The 23,734-nt window shown below is 41.2% G+C and overlaps 2 protein-coding genes across 3 annotated transcripts; both read right to left on the reverse strand.

The window, feature by feature from the left end:
• Window positions 1–2,155: 2,155 nt before the first annotated feature.
• On the reverse strand, window positions 2,156–9,696 carry rpl7l1 (ribosomal protein L7-like 1). Its single transcript, XM_034138305.1, has 6 exons — window positions 9,612–9,696; window positions 9,111–9,219; window positions 8,825–8,988; window positions 4,072–4,209; window positions 3,882–3,991; window positions 2,156–2,707 (listed from the first exon to the last, which is right to left on the reverse strand). The coding sequence occupies exons 1-6, from the start codon at window positions 9,623–9,625 to the stop codon at window positions 2,499–2,501; spliced, it is 744 nt and encodes a 247-aa protein (XP_033994196.1). The 5' UTR covers window positions 9,626–9,696; the 3' UTR covers window positions 2,156–2,498.
• A 2,873-nt stretch (window positions 9,697–12,569) lies between these two features.
• LOC117489075 (transcription factor 24-like) lies at window positions 12,570–21,042 on the reverse strand. Of its 2 annotated transcripts, XM_034138301.1 has the most exons (5): window positions 19,589–21,042; window positions 19,071–19,223; window positions 14,426–14,590; window positions 13,383–13,453; window positions 13,054–13,149 (listed from the first exon to the last, which is right to left on the reverse strand). In XM_034138301.1, exons 1-4 carry the CDS (start codon window positions 19,733–19,735, stop codon window positions 13,406–13,408), a joined length of 513 nt encoding a protein of 170 aa, XP_033994192.1. In that variant the 5' UTR covers window positions 19,736–21,042; the 3' UTR covers window positions 13,054–13,149; window positions 13,383–13,405. The 2 variants fall into 2 exon arrangements, with proteins under 2 accessions (XP_033994191.1, XP_033994192.1); XM_034138300.1 differs by lacking the exon at window positions 13,383–13,453 and having other exon boundaries at window positions 12,570–13,149.
• Between the last annotated feature and the right edge of the window lie 2,692 nt (window positions 21,043–23,734).

A 23,734-nucleotide genomic window follows, 5' to 3' on the forward strand; every position in this document is an offset into this window, starting at 1 on the left:
ACAGCTGGTAAAAGAAAAAGCGTTTGAATGCGCACATTAACAGGTGTATGATGTCACTGCCCCGTCCAAGACACGAGTGGATCTGACTTTAATTACATTTGACTCGAGTGTTTCGTCAACTTAAAGGTGGGGTAGGTAAATTTGAGAAACCGGCTCGAGATTGTTAGAATTTGAAAATACACAACCGGAGAAAATCTGCCACTTCCTTATAGAGCCCCTCCTCCAACACACACGAACGCGCACATGACCAATGAGGGCACGAGATAAGTTTGTGCACAGATGGAAGGCTGACAGGCAGGTAGGCCATCCAGTTATTTTAGCCGGGCCGGCTAAAATGATTGGTCGTACTTTTTACAGTATCACGGCTTCCACAGATGACATTTTTTTATGGATTTTTTGTCAAAGCACTTAAGATATTCATTGCTATCGGGATGTTAAGAGCATTCCATGGAATATAACAAAAAGTGTATCTCGAGCCAGTTTCTCAAACTTACCTACCCCACCTTTAATGTGTTGCTTAAAATAATACTTCTTCATACAGTATGTGACACTGAGTGTTGCACGGCCAGATACGGCTCAAGAAGCTGACTCAAATAAGGAAATATATGATACATTATGATGTGATATATGAATGATAATGGGACACATCGACGTCTGCACTCACAGTGCCGCGGACTGTACTTAATGTTACTCTGATCCGGTTACTTATGTTGTGGCAGATATTTAAGTAAGCTTTCTTAACGCTAATGTTATAATAGTCAGATTGCTCTGAAGATGGGAGGGGATATTCTATTAATTTTCACGTTCACAGTCAGTTGATTTTTGCCGGCCGTCTTTCCTGCAACGGCAGTTTTTCTGTATTTCCTCTATCCTGTAATATGACTTGATAGCTTTAAACTCCGCACACGGAGCTCTGATTGGTCAGCAGGCGGTGCATTCACTGAGTTGATCTCGTAGCCTGCAACCTAACCTCCTCCCGAAGAGGTTAGCCGCTCAGCATAAGTTACCATGGAGATCTAGCTCGCTAAAAAGAGAACCAGCGTCGTAGGACCGGAAAGCCCAAGTTTTCCCTGAAGTTAGCCGGCTAAGCGAAAATACGGCTTCGTAGTACAGGCCTCTGGGGAGGAGGCTGTGAAAACATCGCAATCTACTGCCCCATTTCCTCATAATAATAAACCATAATCCTAATCAATGTGGGGGGTTTTTTTGCCAAAGGAAACCATTATGTAACGTTGCTTTCCCGTTGATCAAATCTACAGGTGAGTATAGAGTAGTATTATGCCGCATTTCCACTACACGGTCGGCCTCGGCCACGCTCGGTACGGCTCGGTACGGCTTGGCCGCGTTGGGCCTTAACAGGGCCGACTCACTTCATGCTGCGCTTCCATTACAGTTTAGGAACTGGGGTAGTTACTATAGTAACGCAGTGTAGGCGGAGCCGTGACGTCATCTTCAATGAGAACTCCAGAAAACACAACACAGCCGTTAGCTGTTAGCACTCAGAGCTCACAGCTCCTTATATATGTTCAGAAACTCGACAAAAGTTAAACAAGTACACACCACAGACTGCCTGTGTCATGGTGAATACAGTCGCTGCTTTATTTATGTCTGTATAGGCCGTTGTTGTGAGTGTGGACGGTCGGGGCATATACTGCGTTAGCTTAGCCAATCTCCATCTAGAAAAACACGAATTTTAAAAGGTTTTTCGCCTGCCGTCTGTCTGCAGACTTGACAAAGCATTAATTCATGGTTTTTACTAACCGGTATCAGTATGTTGTTACTTCGGCATCATTTTGAAACGTGTATTACAATTAAATCACGGTCAAATATGTCCATCTTGTTGTAGTTGGAGCCCTCTTGCCAGCGCTCCTCTCTCTAGTTTAGCATGCTCAGCCCTGTTTGTTGGCCCCGATAGAACCACAATTTTGTCGGGCCAGAAAAGAGGTGAAAAATTGGCCCCGGGCCGGGCCGGGCCGTAACTAGGCCTAGTGGAAGCGCAACCAAAAACGGGTACGGCACGACACGGCACGCTTAAAGCGAGCTCCGCGCTGTAGTGGAACTGCGCCATTATACATTTGGGCTAGCAGTGGAGCAGGGAATCCACAGATCAGGTCCCCTGTGGAAACCAGTGACAACTCATCTCGTGTAAAACATATTTCATTGCAAAAAAAGGGTTTATTGTAAATACAACATATTAACAATTGTTAACCAATATTAACACACTGAAAACTATTAAATGTATTAAATGATTTTTTGACAGATGGACTGCCCATGATATGCGAGTCCAGTCTGACCTTGTGATGTCTCTCAGCTTGGAACCAGAAAAAAGGCCATACAGATATATTTATATGAAATAGGACTCGGGGTGAAATACATGAGCTTCTCTGCCAAATAAACAAACCAAACACATTTTTTTATATCTTGTTTTGTTGGCATTTGCGTGGTAAGAAATAAAAGCATCCTTATAGATTCGGCAGTGTCCATCTTGCATTGGTCCCTCAGTTGAGTTGTCTGATGATAGCATTAATGTCTGTATTGCGAAATCCAGGATTTCCCAGGTCCTTCAGAAGCCCAGCCTTATCCTTGGCAGCGTGACGAGCCACTGACAGCTTGAACGGCAACAGGAAGTTGTTGGCAGCCCGGAAGCCTTTACCAACCAAGTAGATCTCGTGAATCAAGTCCTCCAAACAGATGATACCATGTTTACCTGGGGAAAAGTGGTAGAGGAGTTGAGTAATGGGAAGGAGTGTCAAACGGACAGGCCGAACATGCAAATACAAGCTGTGAAGAAATGCTTAACACCATCTGTATTATTCATACAGCTTAATAATATAATTATTTTTATTCCACTCTTTATAATTGTTTTAACCTTAATTCATTAGCCAGTCTAAACCCTAAACTTGTTATTAAAGACATAAAAATACAAACATTAAATTTCCTTATTCTGCGTCAATAGATGAACAATATTATTTATTTAATATAAACCTTTACAACTATTTGCTCGATGCTATACTATATTGCTGACGACACGACCGTCACCGGCCTGATCACCGACGGCAATGAGACGGCGTACAGAACCCTGATATCTTGGTGCCAGGAGAACAACCTCCATCAACGTCAGCAAAACCAAGGAGCTGATTGTGGATTATATGAAGACAGAAGGGACAGAAGGACACGCCCCCCCCATCGCCATCATAAGGAATAGAGGAGAGAGTCAGCAGCTTTAGGTTTCTCGGGGTTGACCTCACCGAGTACCTGACATGTTCTCATCACAACCGTGGAATCACCCAAGTATCTCGACAGCGGCTCTTCTTCCTCCGCAGGCTGCGGAGATTCAATCTGATCCCCAGGATACTCTGCAACTTCTACACTTGTACTATGGAGCGTATCCTGACCAGCTGCATCCACTTATTTGTTCTTTTATAACAAAATGCAGTGTTTTGGGCCACAATCTCATTTGACTTTGTTTTTGGCATATCTTATTCAATATAACCTATCTATAATTTACTTATTTCTGCACTTACTTGCACACAACTCACTTGCAACATCTTATTTATATTTTTACTTGCAATATTTAATCTTAAATTGCTTTGTTGGAGTAGCCTGGGCCGTACGATTTTTAATGCCAAAGCTACACTGTAGCTATTTTTCACTAGGGATAGTGCAAATACAAATACAATTTTTGAATCCTTTAACCTGTTAAAGCCTTAGAATGCTATACCTTCAAGTATTTCAGCACACACGCTTTAAATGATCCTTTGAGTGGATCGAATGTAACCATCAGTGGTTAGCACCCACTGATGAGCATGATGGAAACTTTAGCCTGATGTGTGTGCTGGTGGTGAGCCTGCCATCATCATGTGGCTGAGGAAGAGACTTACCCATGTGCTGCTCAATGAAGGTGTTGTCTGTGAGAGGAACTCTCCTCCGGCCAACCCTAGTCTGTCCTCTCTTCAGGATGAGCTCACGAACAGACTTCAAGTTGGGAAATCTGTTGGAAAAATTACATAGGTTTATTATAAGCAAAACAAAAGAAAACTAAGCTTAGCATTTCAGTCACTCATCACTCACCCCCAGGCCACATAAGGCTCCAGCATCTTCATCATTGCTACAGAGGTCTTGTTGATTTTGACGAAGGTCCCGCTGAAGATCTTCCTCAGCCTCAACATGTGAACCATCTTCATCACCTTTGGACTAACACCTTTAATCCTAACGGGAGAGCATCATCACGATTAACAAAATAGAATGAGATGTATAATATTCCATCACATGTCACTTGTTAGACACTTTTATCCAAAGCGACTTACATCAGGGTTCTTACACCTTTTCCAAAGTCAAATTCAAGCACTTTTCAAGGTGCATTTTCAAGCTTTTCAAGCATCTTACAGCTGTTGTAAATTACATATTTATATACACATACTTATACTCAAATGATTATTTCCCTACCTCACATTAAATCAGATGTTCTGTTTCATAATAGCATTCTACATGAGGATGAAAAATTAAATTTTTTAGAAAAGAAAACTAAGTTTAATATTTCAAAATGAGTGACCCATTTGTACGTAGACTGGGCATCCCATATAACCTGGCTGAGCCAACATAAAACAATCAGCCAAATAACTTTTCAATATATTATTGATTACTATTTTTGAGGTACTTTTAGGTTGGCAGTAAACATAAGTCAGAGGTAAATGGTGTACTTTTACTCCACTACATGTATTTAATACCTTTAGTTACTTTACAGATGTGGATGAATGATGTGAAATATAATCAAGTGTTAAATCAGACTTTAGTTCCACCTGGAGTAAATTCACAAGCTACCCTGCAGTATACAAAGTCATTCAAACTAGCTGCAACTTTACCAGCTTTGAGAACACTTTCATGATCAATCATTATAAAACATATCATATACAATTATTAGGGATGCTCCGATCGCCAATTTTGGGGCCGATCGCCAGAATCAGTATCGGCCGATACCGATCGCCGATCCGATCAAGTGGGCGGGGTCTATGGGGATCTTCCATTTAAAGTGATGTTTAACACTCAGTTAATGGGGCTCATTCACTGGCGCTTCCACAAACCAACCAACCAACATAATTATTACATTCAAATGAAGTACATTATTCAAGTTTACATTAACTTGGGATAATAACACGGGAGAAATTAGCGGAAGCGCTCTCTTTTCCTCTCTCCCCCTCTCTCTCCTGACAGTCCGTCAGTATCTCCTGCAGCTCACTGATCCAATAATGAGTGACCCGACAGTGAAGAATAAATATATTTATAACTAGTTTAGCTTGTTCCAGAGGTAGATCAAATAGCCAAGTGTGTTAGGTCTAACTCTTAATGTGTGTTCTGCTCCGCTCACCGGTCCGTCACAGCGGGTGGAGCTGCAGGATTTCTGCTTCACACACACGTTGCATACCGCTATTTTATTGTCATTTTCGGACACCTTAAAATACTGCCAGACTAGTGAAGCCCTTTTGGCGAGCTTGTTTTGCCGCGCACAGAGAAAAGTGTCATGTATTTTACATGCAACGATAGCCTAATCTAAAATGCTATACTATGGCGTACCTTTCGTGTGGTGTGTGGCTCGTCAGCGCAGACTCTCGCATCGTTATTGTTGCACACTTTGCAGGAGGCTACTCTTGGGCTTCGCTTGACCCTCGTCTTAGCCATGGCTTGTATTTGTCTTCAGCTAGCCAACGCTCGTTGAAACGGCAACCTCCTGGCATACTGTCATCTATCACTCTCATCAGAATGCCCAGGTCACACACGTAACAAAAACACTTGCCGGTCACGCGCATTGCGCGGGAAGGTCGGAGCGGAGCTGTTTTATGTAAAAGCGAAGCAATTAAGCGCGCTTCGACTTCTTTATTTTCTTTTAATCTAAAAAGCGAAGTAAAGCATTTACAATTTCAAGCACTTTATCCCAAATTCAAGCACCATTCCCAAAATTCAAGCACTTTTCAAACCTTGAAAACACCTCGTACAATTTCAAGCATTTTCAAGGATTTCCAGCACCCGTACGCACCCTGTTACATATATTCAGTATAGTGGACAATCCCCACAGGAGCAATCTGGGCTGAAGTGTCTTGTCCAAGGACACAATGACATGCAGACTGCAGTGGGCCTCAAACCAGCCTCAATAGATGAGTCGGACTGGGAATTAACATTGCACTACATTAAAATATTTCAATAAACAAATCATAACCATAGACGGCATTTAAATCTCAACCCACATTAAGAACTAATTCAGGAACATTTTTGTGCAGCAGACACCATCGCTGTGAAAAGTCAGGCATGGTTTGGCTGTGGCTTGCAGCATACACTCTTTGTAATGGGGCATTTCCACCATGGCGCGGAGCGCGGTTTAAGCGTGCCGTGTCGTGTCGGGCCCGTTTTTGGTTGCGTTTCCACTAGGCCTAGTTCCGGCCCGGGGGTACTTTTTCACCTCTTTTCTGGCCCGACAAAATCGTGGTTCTATCGTGGCCAACAAACAGGGCTGAGTCGGGCTGAGTTTGCTAAACTAGAGAGAGAATCGCTGGCAAGGGGGCTACAACTACAACAAGATGAACATATTTGACCGTGATTTAATTGTAATACACGTTTCAAAATGATGCCGAAGTAACAACATACTGATACCGGTTAGTAAAAACCATGAATTAATGCTTTGACAAGTCTGCAGACAGACGGCAGGCGAAAAACCTTTTAAAATGCGTGTTTTCTGAATGGAGATTGGCTAAGCTAACGCAATATATGCTCTGACCGTCCACACTCACAACGGCCTATACAGACATAAATAAACCAGCGACTGTATTCGCCATGACACAGACAGTCTGTGGTTTGTACTTGTTTAACTTTTGTCTAGTTTCTGAACAGATATGAGGAGCTGTGAGCTTGAGTGCTAACAGCTGTGTTGTTTTTCTGGGGTTCTCATTGAAGATGACGTCACGGCTCCGCCTACACTGCATTACTATAGTAACTACCCCAGTTCCTAAACTGTAATGGAAGCGCAGCATGAAGTGAGCCGGCCCTAACAAGGCCCAACGCGGCCTAGCAGTACCGAGCGAGGCCGAGCGTGTGGTGGAAATGCGCCATAAGAGAAGTAAGCCCTGAGACACAGTTTTGTGAGAAAAAAACCCCCGCAGCCCCCTCTACCGGGGGCTCTTGGGCTAAACAGGTTAACCTGTTAAGCACCAAGCCTGTTTTTCATGTTTCAGGCTCGAAAATGACTACAACTTAACTTCTAAAAGGGTTATATGAATAATTTCTTTTATCAAAGCAATGTTACATCTGTGAGTTGGATGTAGAAGTGTCAGAATCAATATAGATGTTTTTTATTTTAAAGAAAATTCAGATTTTACATAGTAAAAAACTGTAAATTATAGTGTCCGTCCAAAAATTATTTTTTACTTATAGTGAAAACTACCCTTGGATGATGGGTTAGTAGACTAAAAGCTTTAGGAATCCAAAGTACAACATATAATAAGTACCCTGTATCAAGATTGATGCAAAACAAGTGACATTTGACCTTTTTAGAGAGGTTTAGCCAAAACCACTCCACCTCTGAGGTGATTTGGGTGAAAATGTTTTTTTCCCCATATCTCTGGCCCCCCTTGGTCGATTTGGATGGTTGACACCTCTTTCTGACCGTTAGAGCCAATAGAATCGAAGGGGGAGGCCCACATACACACACGTTGTGAAGAGAAGAGGTGGGGGCTTCCCGCATGCAGGTTTGCACCAGAGTGAAGCGATCTCTCGCTCTGACATTTGGAAACGAAAAAGCAGTTTTATTGCTTATGGATTATCAGAAATAATTTCAAAGAGGACACAGACACATTGGATTAACCTATGGATTAACTGCAGCATCGTTTTTTTATCGTTTTAATGCCATTGAAGACCAGTTTTGACCAAGGTAAGCCATGTTAGCGTTTCTAGCTACCTAGCACCACATGTTTTGATGTACGTTTTCGTTTATAGCGTCGCAAATGTTTATCACTGAGTGTTGAGGTGGGCACCCCCAGATTCTGTGTCTCCAGGAGATGCTAATCGAGGGGTTGGCTATGCATCTAGGATAAGTAATAAGGGAGTTATGAGTGAGTTTAGGTGCAGTGATAGGTTACATTTCTTTGCTCGTGGCTAATTCAGAGGCTGAGTGTTAGCATTGTGGGGTTTTTTTGAAAAAAAAAATTAAAAGATCAGTTAGCTGAGTTTCTTCCCATTACATGGATATAAAACATTCATAGTTTATTAAATATTAAGATTCCTTAGACGTTGTTTCCTGCAAATGACGCATTTATCCGCCCGGTACCGGGGGGGCGGTGCGTAACAGGTTAAAGGTAGGGTAGGTAATTCACTTCAGAAACGCTTGTTATATTCCATGGAATGCTCTTAACATCCCGATAGCAATGAATACATTAAATGCTTTGACAATAAATATATACAAATATTTCATCTGTGGAAACCGTGGCGCTGTAAAAAGCACGACCAATCACCTGAGCCGGCTCGGGTCAGATAATTGGATGGCCTACCTGCCTGTCAGCCTTCCATCTGTCCACAAACTTATCTCGTGCCCTCATTGGTCATGTGCGCATTTGTGTGTGTTGGAGGAGGGGCTCTGTAAGGAAGTCTGAAGGAAGGGGCAGATTTTTTTCGGCTGTGTACTTTCAAATTCTAGCTTACTCGAGCTGGTTTCTCCATTCTTACCTACCCTACCTTCAAGTCAAATGTAAAACAAGCTGAATTTAATCGACACTCAATCTTAAAAGGGAAGTCCTGAAGGTTAGAGCCACAGGAGGCAGGACAATCCTCTGACAGTACTCACTCTCTGATGCGCACAGCGAAGGCCAGCCTGTTCTTGGCGGGGGGCAGGGGCCCGGGGGGGCGCTGCTGACTCCTCTGGATGCGAGTTTCATCACGATGCTTCCTGTGGCTGTCTTTCAAGAAATCTTCTAATCGTTTAAACTTTAATGGTTTTCCTTTTGATATCTGGAATGGTGTAGACATGGGAAACATGGAAATATCCAGCAGTACATTAAAACAAGTAGTATGCACAGTTGAGCCTGCATCACGTGACTGTTAACACTTTCTTACAGCCTGCTGACTCTTACCTTTCTCTTCTCGAGCAGTGCTATCTTAGCCTGAGTGGCTTTGATGGCCTGGTATGCTTTCCTCTTCTTCAGCAGATACTCAGGAACCAACTTGATCACCTTCTTTGACCTGCCAACAGGAGCACACACTGATCACCAGATATATGTGTGTGTGTGTGTGTGTGTGTGTGTGTGTGTACATGCAGCTTCAGCTTTACGTGTGGGGATTATGTAATCTATCCAAAGAACATACAGCATTAAACTACCAAGAACACACTACAAACAACTAGTTTCGGATATTAACTTTAAATCACGCCATGATCTCTCCGTAAAGTGGACTCGTGAAATCCGGCTTCTGCAAACTTCTTCTAACCATGACAACGGCTTCTAACAATCATCGCGATCAATATGGCTTTAGATTCAACCGGTAAATCCTTGACTTGTTACAGAGACTCGAAACAAAACAAATGCAGATAGATAAAGAACGGATTGAGATAGATTACATTTAACACAATTACATACTCAGTTTCGGCCATGGTGGTATCTGGAGAGTCAACAGTCGCTCGGAGATGACGTAAGAGCAATTCGTGTTTTATTTTCCCGGTACTGCAGTTACTACAGTGCCACCCAGCGGTCATTAAGAGCATTTTATCCTGCTCACGTCACATGTAGGCTATACAGGACAGTAAAACTGAGAATACAACCAATATGGTCCTCCAGCCTGTTTTATTTACAATGATATGTTCAGAATTCTTCCCCTGCTTTCAACTTATTGATGTCTAAAATAAAATCATGATATCCGTATTTGTGGAAACGCTGTATGTTGAGACTCAGTAAATATATAGTAAAGTGTTCAAAACACATAATCATATGTAAAGGTCATCTCTGTCATGCTTTTTAACAACACGATTACAAATAACACATACCAAGATTATCAATATGACACATTCATAAAGAACATCAGGCCATTATTAACATCCAGATGGTTTCTGTAACAATAAGGGGTTGACACAGTGTTATGGACTCATTGACACTGTACAGTAATACAGTGGGATGAAAGTCTCTTTAATTATGTGTAAAAGTACATTAAAACATGTAATGCAGAGCTTAATGGAGACGCATATTGTGTTTGTGAAGATAAGACATTTCAGTTTTTAACAGCTTTCTTAAAAAAAAAAAAAGGTTTTAATTTTAGGCCAAATAATTTAACTCCACACAATACGTTTCAAACGTCAGGATATGTTGCTCAGACATGTATTTATCACATGATTTAAGTATGGTGACATGAAAATGAACAGCATGCCTGAGATTTCTGCTCAGATTTTAATTCCCATTGGCTGAACTGGAGTTAAGCTGCAGAACAACCTGTGAGCTTAAATTATTATAGGCTTAATGCTTTGGCTGTTTACTGAAATCGGCTTTTAAAAAAGTGTCAAATAGCAGCGCTGACCTTTTTCCATCAATGCAAACGTAAAAAAGGAAAAGGTAAGTGGATAAACCATGTTTAAATGTGTGGAAAATATTTACCAAAGCTTCAAGCTAAAGAGTAGCGTAGTATTAAAAACATTTTGCGGTTAAGTGCAATTTAAATCTCAATATGATCAAATATGTGTTTATAACAAATAAAAGCTTTCACCTTCATCTCCCCTGTTGCTCCCCTTTGTCCTCCTGTCTTTTTCTGTCCTCATGAACTATTCTCACATTTTTGTCTCCAAATACAGTTGTCCTTTCTCTACTGTTATCCTCCACCCTCCCCTCTTCTTCCTCTTCTTCCACCCTGTCCTCCTCTGCCTCTGATTCTACATGGCATCAGAGGCCTGGCCAAAGCAGGGGGATTGTGGCCTCAGAGCTCCATAAATCCAGCCTGTAATCAGCATGTCCCGGCGATAATGAGCAGGATATGTTCTCACCTCCCAACATGGGAGATGAGTTGTCTTTACATGGAAGCATGAGCACTAACACACACAGCCGCAGCCTGTAAATAGAGATGCACCCGCGACTAGTCTGATAGTGTATGTTATAATGTATATATGAAAATATGTGATTAGCCAAAATGGTTGTAAATATTAATATAAATATGAATAAATAAATAGAGCATGAAATATTTAAGTGGAATCCTGAGTTTAAACTGTGAAAATTGTAGATATAGTTTGAAAAGCTGCAAGTGTTTAGTTTAATATTAGGAGTTGAGCAGTTGAGATTGGTTTAGATTGTTGAACTTCAACAAAAAAAAATAGACATAGTTATCAGTTTATGAAGGAGCAAAACATTTGAAAGCCCATAAAACCACATTCTGAAACTAGAAATGTTGAGTACTTCCTCGTTTTTAGTTATTTAACATTGTGGATCCAATTTATTTAGAAAATTATAGATGCCAACTTACATGTGTTTTGCAAGTTGCATAATGAGCATTATTGCTTACATGAACAATATATTTAAGCAACTGTTCGGCAGAATTGGACCATATTGGATTGGTTTTGGCATCTTTGGGGGTTTTTTATAAATGTTTTGAGCATATGTTTTTCCAGCTATACGATCAAGCTTTCACTGTCATTCTGTAAACTCTGCCTTAGTAGTCAGACCCAAGCATCTCCAAATGAGTCATCACTACACACAGGAAATCGGGGGGGGGGGGGATTTACAGTGCTGGCCTTGAACATTGGGCTGTTGCGTGTGGAGCGGAGCCCATCTTGTTCAAGGAGGAGAGAACTTCAGTTTGTCTGCTCTCATCTGATGCATGCCTTTCCTATCCACCCTGCAGACATATCTGTGATTTATTGGTATAGATTTCAATGCCGATCACTCACGTCAGCAATTTGTACTCATGCTGGTAAAAATATGATACTTTGTAATTTCTCAGTTCAGAAACTTCAAATACTTTGAAAAAGGAAGACAGTGGAAACCTTGTCTTGTTTTTTAATGCAAGTTGTTGTCCAGTGGAACCTAGCTAATATAAAGCTTTCTTTTCAACTATTTTAGTTACATTTGTTAATGTGTGGTTTTGTGACTATTCATAGAGCAGAAGTAAGATATGTTAGCTCAATTTGGTAATTAGCTTTAAAGTCCACAAAGTTTGATTTACAATTGTTAACATGGGGTCTCTAGAAAAAAATATCAAACACACACAAGCTGTTACTGACTGTGTTTACTCAAAGAGGAAGGTTACATTGTGTGGCAAGGTCGTAATTAGAACCAAGTCATCATTACTGTGGAGATAAAAAGTGATCAGACAGCAGCTGTGTTCCCACAACATCCTCCCACTGCACATCTGTGAGTCCATTACACACACACACACACACACACACACACACACACACACACACACACACACACACACACACACACACACACACACACACACACACACACACACACACACACACACACACACACACACACACACACACACACACACACACACACACACACACACACACACACACACACACACACACACACACACACACACACACACACACACACACACACACACACACACACACACACACACACACACACACACACACACACAGGCTTTTGCAGATACAAACATAATAGTCACAGGAATAAAGAAAAATAAACTGTTGCCAATTCTTGAATGAAATAATGAAATGAGAAAGGTTTATACTTTTTCAACAGCCTTGGCTCAAAATGTGATTGTAACTGCATATTGTCCATCTCCATCCAACATATGAAAATCTTTGCCTTCCTTTTACTTTTGATGGCTCAAAAGTTTTGATTCTTTTTTCTGTAGTGTTCTTAAAGTTAAACTGCAGAGCCTACCTAAGCAACATCATTCACATTACAGTGAATGTAGAAGGAAGGAAGCTTCTTACTGACAGATAAAGACATACTTCAAATAGAAGCTTCTTATGCTCCCAATGGCAGCTGATTAACATTTGAGAAGGGGGAAAGTAATGACCCCTCTTAGCTATCACTCTTTGTTTGCTTCTTGGCGGGGGGTTAGGGGGTGTGTTCCATCCTGTCCGGGAATAGGCGTGACTCCTGAAAGCAGCTCGGCCACGCTGCCACAATAGAGCAGGGAACGCATGGGCCACTTCTGAGGAGAGAAATAACATCATTTGGTTATCTCTTAATGCAATAGAATAGCACCATGATATTTGATAAACGCAAAAACAACCCATAGCAACATATATGCCACTTTTGTCCCAAGTTACATCTCTCGTGCTACACACAGGCTACCCAAACTTGAAAGAATACCTGCATCAATGTCTTCTTGGCGGTTGTTTTTATTACAGTTAGTATTCCCCTAAAGTCACAGCCCCAACCTACCTCAGAAGAGAAGGGGACCTCGGTCACAGCCCCAGTGAAGGCCCTGAGCCATTACAGTAGTCGACTTTTTCCTATATTAAATAAAGAAATATATATATGTACTGTATATATATATATATATATATATATATATATATATATATATATATATATATAAATGTTCAGGCGTATCCTAGACCTAGGGAGCATTAGAGTGATTTCTACAATCTTTGTCCTTGCAATGACTTACATATTTTAAATGACAAGACAGCATAAATCCATTCACACACATAGTCATGGCACAGGCTGCCATATAGTACAACTAAAACACTCACACATTCAGACACCAGTGGCCATGCCCCAGGGATACTCGACATGTTTAATGCAGGGATTGGGGGTCAAACCTCCCGAGCCATCAATGTTCCAGAACTTAGGACTGTCTACTTGGAGTGTTTCATTCTTGTCTTTACAAGGTCACAATAATCAAAAGGCAAAATAATCTTAACAAATTATAAGAGGTTTTATGTACTTAAAACTGGATAATACAAATGTGTCATCTTGGTAATATTAGAGTTTTCATGTACTTATAACCAAATCAAATAAGTTCATGATCTAAAGGTAATATATGTGGTTTCAACTAGCCTGTTGTAATTAGCTGAGATCGACTACTTATAATCAGTGGCTTTTTTCAGGTAATATAAGTGAATTTATACAGATACAACCAAATTAAATAAGGTTTTCAAATAAAGGTTATATTAGTGGGATGTTTTATCCTCTTATGAGCTAGGACTTTCTAGTTCTCATTAGTCGTTTTATCTAGACTACTAAAATGTAATAACATAATCAAGTTATCTAACTTTTTTCAATATCATAATAATATCAGCCACCTGACATGATGCACAGCTGTTGGTATAGGTACAGTTGCATCTTTATCCAATCTTTCTGTGCGATAGGGCTTGTCCCAAGAACAGTGTCCTAAGTGGATAATCATTTATGTATCAGCAAGTCATATAATCTCCTCTCTGAGAGCAGCATTCAGTGTAATGCACTCAGCATGATTGCACCTTAACAGGATGCAGGTTTCCCCCCGGCTGGGAGGGAAAGGTGTGCTCAGCTTGCGTCCGTCCCTGGTCCAATGTCTCCGTCAGGAAAGCTATGTAGTTAGTAGCCAGAACCAAAATGTCCAGCTTGGACAGTTTGGTGTCAGGTGGGACTGAGGGCAGAGCCGCCTGTGGACAGAGGATCAAATCAGCTTACAACTGTCTATACACTCAACTGAATTCATTAGCCTTCAATTCCAAAGGACCCAGACCATACATGTTTGTAACATTTTGTGTGAGTTTTAGAAATAGTGTGTGTGAAGAGTTGTTCCAGGAATTGTGTCTACACCATTTTGATCTTTACTCCTGAGCCACCAGCTCTTCTCCTCAGGAGGTGGAAAGTTCCTTCCAAGCAGTCCCATGATCAGTGATGGAAGAAGAATTTAGATCCTTTACTTAAACTGTACAAATACTCTGTTGCATTGAAAAGGTAACTTATGTGCAAGTAATACTCAGCAAAATGAAGTTAAAAATAACGTATAATTGAGGCCTCAATATATCTGAAATTACTTACTTAAATATTTGAAATAATAATAAATACTACATTTCTCTCAATAGTCTATAATTGACTATCCTGTTCATGTATTGTATGTATTCATAAAAACACCATCATATTTTCAACCCGGTATCACGGCAAGACGTGAACATGTGACGATCTACCATGCTGGGAGACGTGAATATGTCACGGTTTCGTCTCTTCAAACGTGACAGTTACACGGTATTGTTAACATGGCCCAACCAGTGGAGAAATACCCGGAAGTGCCAAGCAAATGGTCTACCAAGACTATTGGTCGGTTTTTATTGTCAAAATTAGATGTTTTTCATTTATTTTTTAATCGTCACACTCGATTTCGCCGATTTTCTTGTTGCCCTAGCTGGTCGACACCTCTTTTAGCAGAAACAAAGGCTACATTAATGTATTAAATCGATGTTAATCCATGTGTGTGGAGCATAGACTGTATATATGGGTGTGGAGATGTGTATGTGGAATTAACGGACGTGACGTTGTGCGATTGCGTTGCCAGGCAACGCAATTTACAAACTCTTCAACTACAACCCTAATTATATTTAAAAAACATTTTAGAAGGCCTCACGAAATACTTTAATGTAAATTCAAATGTAAATGTGAAGGGATGTGTGTAATGTGGTGATTGACATTATTCACCCACGGATCTATGGGTTGGGGGTATTGTTCCGCATGGACATTTAGTTAACCGGACTCCTGTTGATGTGAAATCATAAAAGGACTTGTCGTTTTTAAAGATATTACTGATTTTCTTTGAATATAAGAATGTAAATACTGAGTTGAGAGAATAGTCAGGGGATTTGGGTGATGGGAGACACATCTATGGATTCAGAATTTCAATAGCTTACTGTTAAATGACGGATATACCTTTCTGTCTGTGATGTTTTACAAATCAGATATTAGAAGTAAAACATGTGAAATAATATAGCAATATCCTGTACAATTATGTGAAAACATGAATAAAACTACACATCTTCAGATGTTATACATACACAAGTGTCCTACACTAATAATACAAAGTTATTATGGCTGTGTGTACCTTGTGTGCACTGCCTAGTGGTTAAAGCACGTTATTGAATTAGTTGTGTATATGATATGTCAATGAACCTTAGAAAATCTTAAAATCTTGAAAGGGATGTGCAAAATAGCCATTATATACAGTCTTTAATTAACTATTAGTAGAGAATAACGAGTAATGAATATACTTTATAGGGATCTGCAGATAAATGTTTAGTCTTCTCAAGCACCAACTATCAAATATCTCGCCTGATTGTTGGCACTTGACAATCACCTTTCCCTGAATTTTACTCAGGTGTAACTAAAGCCTGATTTAAGGGTTGTTTATATTTCACATCATTAATCAGAATCTGCAAAGTAACTAAAATAAATGTAGTGGAGTAAAAATACCAGGTTAACCTCTGAATTGTAGTGGAGTAGAATTGCTGTTTTGTTTAGTAATGGATATTGAATATGGAATAAAGGTTTTGACAAGACCTGGTGTAACAATAATCAAAAAGGACATTAAAAGAGCTCCAGATGTTAATGATCTAAACAAAACAGCACACCTGAAATGTATATTTAAATACTTTATTAAGGGCAGTGAATTCGTTTTTTCTGTATGTTTTTCAAATCAGTGTTATACAGTAACGGGCCGTCTCCACGGCAGCGTTAAAAAATCTTGAAACGCTTCTGCCCATTCACTTTGAATGGGGTGACGTCACTTTTTTTCGCTTTCGCCGAAATGCATTGTGGGCAGGCGAGCGGAGATTCTCAGGATTTTCAAGATCCAAAGTTGAACAATGTTCAACTTTTGAAGCTGAGGAGGAAGCGTCAGCCAATCAAATCCCGTGTACGCAAATCTGACAGTTCAAGCTCTAGCCAATCAAACGGCGTGTATGCTGGGAGAGACATACCGCAGATCATTTCCTCATATTCCAAAAAATGGAGGAGAAATTAGCGGTAGCGAATCAATCACCCGGTGCTTTATGACCAGACCTACCGGGATATAAACCGGAGGAGCCAGGCATGGAGGGAGGTGGCAGAGACAGTGGTATGTTTTCGCCTGTTTTGGGGAGTTTATATCCAGTTTACTTCGGGCTTTTTGGCTTCGTATGTCGCGGGCGGGAGATTCATGTGATTGGTTGATCGCAAAAAAATCCCCAAGCTTCAGATACGCCCACCTCCAAGATTTTTTTAACGCTGCCGTGGAGACGGCCCGTAAGTGTCATAGACAGTGTTACATTGCTATTATTATCCTTAAAATATATGTAAAACAAAACCACTTATGATCTTTTTATTTGAGTGGTTTACTAATGACAGTTAATTCTGTTTTTGCTATTGATGGTTTCATTTTTGTGAAAAATAATAAAATTATAAAATGCAATAACGTGCTTTAACCACTAGATGTGCCTTTCTATCAGCTGTGCACCGTTATGGTGTAAATCCTATCTACCAATTGGATCAAATATAAAAGTCAGCCGAATTAGTGTTGATACTGCAAGGAGACGTATTGTGTGAAAAGAAATCTAAGATGTTGTTTAATTGCTGATATATTTATGATCCACGTCACGTTTTCAGTTTTGGCGGCAGTGCTTCCTGTTTGTCTAGAAGTCTTCTCATCAGGGCTCTATAAATAGAGAACTACGGCAGATATGTCATATTTAATGCAGCCGAACCGTGTATTACAATGCCGTTATGTGATGACCTCCAAAGAGAAAAGCAAGCAAACTCGGAATAAAGTATTATTTTATTTTTAAAAATGTTTTCGGATTTCACATCAACAGGAGTCCGGTTAACTAAAATGTCCGTGCGGAACAATACCCCCAACCCATAGGTCCGTGGGTGAATAATGTCAATCACCACATTACACACATCCCTTCACATTTACATTTTAATTTACATTAAAGTATTTTGTGAGGCCTTCTAAAATGTTTTTAAATATAATTAGGGTTGTAGTTGAAGAGTTTGTAAATTGCGTTGCCTGGCAACGCAATCGCACAACGTCACGTCCGTTAATTCCACATCCACATGGATTAACATCGATTGAATACATTAATGTAGCCTTTGTTTCTGCTAAAAGAGGTGTCGACCAGCTAGGGCAACAAGAAAATCGGCGAAATCGAGTGTCACGATTAAAAAATGTATTAAAAACATCTAATTTTGACAATAAAAACCGACCAATAGGCGCGGTAGACCATTTGCTTGGCACTTCCGGGTATTTCTCCACTGGTTGGGCCATGTTAACAATACCGTGTAAGTGGGTGTTTCTCAATGGCGAGTAAAGCTGCTTCAGAGCCACTATTTCAAGCATACTACGTCATCGAGTGCCGCCGAAGGACTGTTCCAATCTCCAGCATACTTGGAAATCTACCGAGCCCGGCGAACTCCGTTTGGAGAAATATCGAGGCTGCACATGAGTAGACTCCGCGGTCTTAAAATCCCCACAATGCTTTGCGCACGGACCAATTTCCAAAATATGTGACGGAAGATGTAAGGCGGGGCCTCTCATATGACGCACACCTGCACACTTGCTAGCCTGTTCCACTCTTTGTTTTCCGAATGCCAGGAAGGATTCTTGCCTCGCTTCTGAAGCAAGATGCTCGGCAGACATGTGCTACCAAGCAAGCGTACTCGCGATTGAGAAACACCCACTGTCACGTTTGAAGGGACGTAACCGTGACATATTCACGTCTCCCAGCATGGTAGATCGTCACATGTTCACGTCTTGCCGTGATACCGGGTTGCATATTTTATACGTTTTAATAAATCCTAATTTTATAAATGTAGTGAAGTTCAAAGTACAATATTTTGAATTAGTAAAGTAGAAGTTTATGCTGGCATGGAACAAATAATCAAGTAAAGATTAGATTAGATTACACTATATTTTCATTGCAAAGATTACATGAAATGCATCCAACAGCAAAGAGTAGAGAAGTGCATGAGGTTTCAATAAATTCACATTACAAAGAATGTTGTAGTAATGTACATACATGTATGAATATTAATAAATATCTTTAGAATGCATATTTAGTGCCGAATAATGAATGAGAATACTGGGAAGGGACTGATGTATGTCCAGTGTACCTGAAGGCTGTGGAAGGCCTGTCGTAGGTTCCGAACACGGCTCCTCTCTCGCGCTGCATTTTCTGGAGAGTGCTGACCCCTCATTGTCCCGGACCGAACTGCAGACTCGCCACAAGAACCAGAGTTTAACCTGGACCCAAACACAGACTGCGCCTGCAGCACAGGGTGGAACAATCAAATCAAACCTAGTAATAGAGAACATTTATTAAATTAACAGTTCATTTAGCAACATCCTTTTACTTACTTTCAAAAAAAGTATATAAGTCAAATATATCATAATTTGTTCATTCTAAAATACATTTTGCTACAAGTTGTATGTTGTCACAGTGAATTGCTGAAAGATTCAATGTGAAAATAAATACAAAATACATTTGACTCAAGAACATTAGTTAGTTTCATCCTTTTTGCTTTAATTATTACTTTTATGTCTTGGTAATTATGGTAGTAATAATTAAGAAGGTTGTGCAATATCCCGCTGGTGTCTGTAACCAGGGACCTTTTGAAGGTTTCAGACTCACCCACTTCCTGCGTGTGCTCTGCCTGTGTGGGGATGCTGGGCCGCCCCCCCTCCCAGGCTGCTGCCTCCAGGGCTGAGCGGCGGAGTTGGACACAAGCTGATGGTTTGCTGAAACCGACATAAGACTTTCCAGAGGATTCCCCGCCATCAGTGCTGAAGCAGACTCTCCTCAAGTTTTTTTTCACTTTCTTCAGTCTATTTGAATTGGCAGGATGGAAGCTTGCTCTCCCGTGTTGAAGATGTTTGTATCATCCACCAACTGCTCTGGTAAATCCTCTAAAGAACAAATAGTCTGAGGTCTTCTTTACATCCAGGACATTTTAAAAGTCTGTGCACATGTTTCTATTTCTACTGAGGACCATTATGTTCAAGCATCTGTCGACTTCAAAAGGCCTCTGTGGGTAGCGGTTCCACCCAGACCACTAAAAACCCAACGAAGTGTGTCTGCCTCTCTGTGCATCACTGTTCGTTCAGAGGATTCCTCCCAGCCTGCCTCTCTCTCTCCGCTGGTTTCCTTATCGGGTGAGGTAATGTGGGGAACTTCATGCTGCCCTTATCTCAGCCGCCCGGTCATCTTGATCCTCCCCTGGCTGTTTGGCTGCCAAGAAGAGCAGGCAGTCAAGCCGGTGGGGGAGAGCAGCTCTGGGAGGGTGTCCCGCGCCAGGGCACCAAGGGGCTTGGGAAACTCTCGCTTTGCTTACAACTGGACAGAGTGGAAGCTCAGGGCAGTGCGACATTCAACATTACCAAACAGAGGCAGAAGAGCATTTTGGTTTGTAGAAGACCACCTCATCATGATAAGGTGACATTCACTTGCACAGAGCTGCAGGTTTGAATGACATGAACTCAGCAGCATTGAATAGAACTAGCATGATCTTAAATCAACATTTTCACAATAATATGTTTTTTATGTTTGCTTTTTATATCATAATTGTAGTGTACAAAAATCAAGTAAGTACACAAAATAGATAATAGTGTCATCATCTGACACTGTATATAAATGTAAACTCTATGCTTGACAATTGGTATTTATCAGACAAAGATACACTAAAATAAAAACTGTCTTCACCATGCTGATGGGTGGTCCATTACACCAGAGAGGATCTAAGATTAGAAACCCTCAGCAGAAAATGACTCATGTTACACAAAACATCTGCATTTCACACCATGAAATGTTCTTTTTTATCTGAGTCAACAAAGAATCTTACTGATAAAGTGTACCAAGTTATCTTTAAAGCGCCTCAAAGGATTTCCCCTCTCCTGTAGTGTGTTCTATAGGTTTCTGTGCATGTAAAAGTCAGCAAAGGCTAAAATCCCAAAGTTCCCTCCAGAGGGGGTTTCTCTCCCACACACTGCTCCTCCCTGCATGAAAGGCCTCAAATTGGACTCCTTTGTTTTCTTTCTGAAAGTGGTGACATCACTATGTAAAGGCCGCTACACACCCACCTGAGACCAAAGAAGGCGTACCGAAGGCGTCCCAACTTTTACGTCAGCTTCATCGCCTGCGTCGGCTGCGTCGACTACGTCGCCCGCTACGCCGCCCGCCTACGAACACACCGCAAATACTTCAGTCGACGAGTGGCAATAACCCCTAGATTCCACCGGGTCCGTCTGCGCCGCGTTGCGGTTTTGGTCCGGCCTCCTCCGGCATCATACCCTACCAGGCGCGTTTCAGAAGCATTTCAGAAGCGGAGCGTCTTGCCTGCCGGCTCGCAGTTTTTGTTGATTTGGGCATATTTCCTGGACAGGCTACTTTGTACAGACAAAGTTAATAATAACTGTAATATTCCAGTTATAAAACACATGAATCAAAGATGTGTTGCTGTATTTTAGTGGTAAAAAAATGCATTCATCATCATAATTATTCTATGTATATAATTGACACAGTGCCTGTAAACCGGAGGAGAACGCTGGCATTTCTCCTCCTACTTGAAAGACTACGGAGGGATAAGGTCTGCAAAATGTGTTTGTGTGTTTGTGTGTGTGTATATATCTATATATATATATGCTATATATAGCTCTGAACGTTCCACTTCCTGCCTGCCCGACCTTACGTTATGGCTGCGCCGCGACAAAAATAGGATTCGATCCTAATTTTAGAGGAGCCCTGCGCCGAGCCGCTTCTGGGACGCTTCTGAGCCGTAACGCGTCGCGTGTGGAGGAATAGCACCCATTGACTAGAGTGGCCGCGATCGCCGTGAGCACCGCGGCGCAGCCGTAACGCGCCCGTAACGCGCCGCAGACGGACCCGGTGGAATCTACTGTCCTTAACAGCAGGCAGCGGTAGTGTGTATTCGTCATAGAGTGGCGAAGTCCCTCCCCTTCCGGTTGAGCCCCATGGGACCTTATTTCGGAAAAGTTATGCATTGAAGTCAATGGAGAGAGAAAGATTATCTTTCGATCCCGTTTGAATTGTGCCACGAATTACACATATGATGTTTGTCAATTTAAAAGATAATTTTGCAAGTAAAAAAAAATAAAATGTGTCTTAAAACTGTGAAGTAACACATTTGTTTGTGTGAACCGCTCAATGAACTACATCTCTGGTCTCACAGAACAACACACGTCACCAAGATGGCCGTCACTACTGTCAACAAACCGATTGGCTACCCTCACACTATCACCACAATGAAACACGTCCTGAAGAATGTCATGCAAAGCTGCCTGCCTGCCTTCGATTCTCTCTGAACTGCCCGGTCGTTTTAATGTTTAATGTCAACCATTTGTGCAGATAGCATGAAGTAGAGAAGATCGCTAGCGTTAGCGTTAGCATTTCTCCCCCGGGCTTAAATTGTGTATTATAGAATGATCACACCGGTGACAGTACTATTCAAAGGGTTCACGAAATATGACTACTACGCTTACTGTTTAACATTTTGGGTTACTTAATGTTACTTCATGTTAAGGCTAATAAAAATGACAAGGCTGTAATGCTAACTAACGTGCTAGCTACTAGCTAGGTAGCTAACTTGATCTACACACTCCTCTTTCATCAGACGGGAAGCGAAAGAACAAGCAAGACCCATTGCTGGTATAATAACAACCTGGTACTAAGCACACAGGCATCTTGTGAAAGTTATCTTATCTTAGCCAGCGCCATATAGATAGATTCTATCTATATGGCGCTGATCGTATATATACGGTATTATACGTGTATCGTCGTGTCTCAATTGTGACATCACTTACGCGACTCTGGGATTTGTAGTCTTTCTAGTTTCGTATTTTTCAAAGTCTTATATTTCAACAGTTTTAAGACAAACTGTGACTTTTTTGACATGGAAATGATTTTTTAAGATTGACAAACATCATATGTGTAATTCATGGCACAATTCAAACGGGATCGAAAGATAAGTTTTCTCTCCCCATTGACTTCAATGCATAATTTTTCCGAAATAAGGTCCCATACCCCGGAAGTAAGTGGGAGGGACTTTGCCACTCTATTCAAAAGAGGCAACAACCGGAAGACAGACTGCCTTTTATACACCAAGAGAAGAAGAACAGACTGAGTGATATAAACAAACAAACACAGCGTCTGGCCAGGCGGTTTGTTACTCCATTGTGGCAGATGAGGCATTTCCCCTGAAGGAGCACCTGATGAAGCCCTATCCGAACCGCAGGCTAGCTGTAGAGCAACGCATCTTCAACTACAGGCTGTCGCGGGCTCAGAGGGTGGTAGAAAATGCCTTTGGCATCCTAGCCAACCGTTTTCGGGTCTTTCTCACCACCATAAACATTCAAGACACTGCCAAAGTGGAAGCCATCGTTTTGGCTTGCTGTGGTCTGCACAACTTCCTGCGCACAGAGAACTGTAGCGCATACATGGCGGGAGTTGTTGACCAGGAAGGACCCGATCATGGCATTTTCCCAGAAAGATGGAGACAAGACCCTGAACTACGGCAGGCCACCCTGCCACACACCACCAATAGTCCAGCTCGAGCCAAGCAGCACAGGGATGAACTATGCCAATATTTTAACGGTGCAGTGCCTTTTCAGTGGGATAAGATATAGCAAATATGTCTAAAGAACTGTACAATGTCAACAATCGACTACAATACGATAAAAAATAGTGTGCAATACAATAAAAAAAAGAGTTTGCCAAATATGTCTAATGCTGTGTTATCAATGGCTGTAGTATCAAGGTACGAAA

The sequence above is a fragment of the Trematomus bernacchii genome, unplaced genomic scaffold (genome assembly GCF_902827165.1).
Source record: "Trematomus bernacchii unplaced genomic scaffold, fTreBer1.1, whole genome shotgun sequence".
Classification (NCBI taxonomy): domain Eukaryota; kingdom Metazoa; phylum Chordata; class Actinopteri; order Perciformes; family Nototheniidae; genus Trematomus; species Trematomus bernacchii.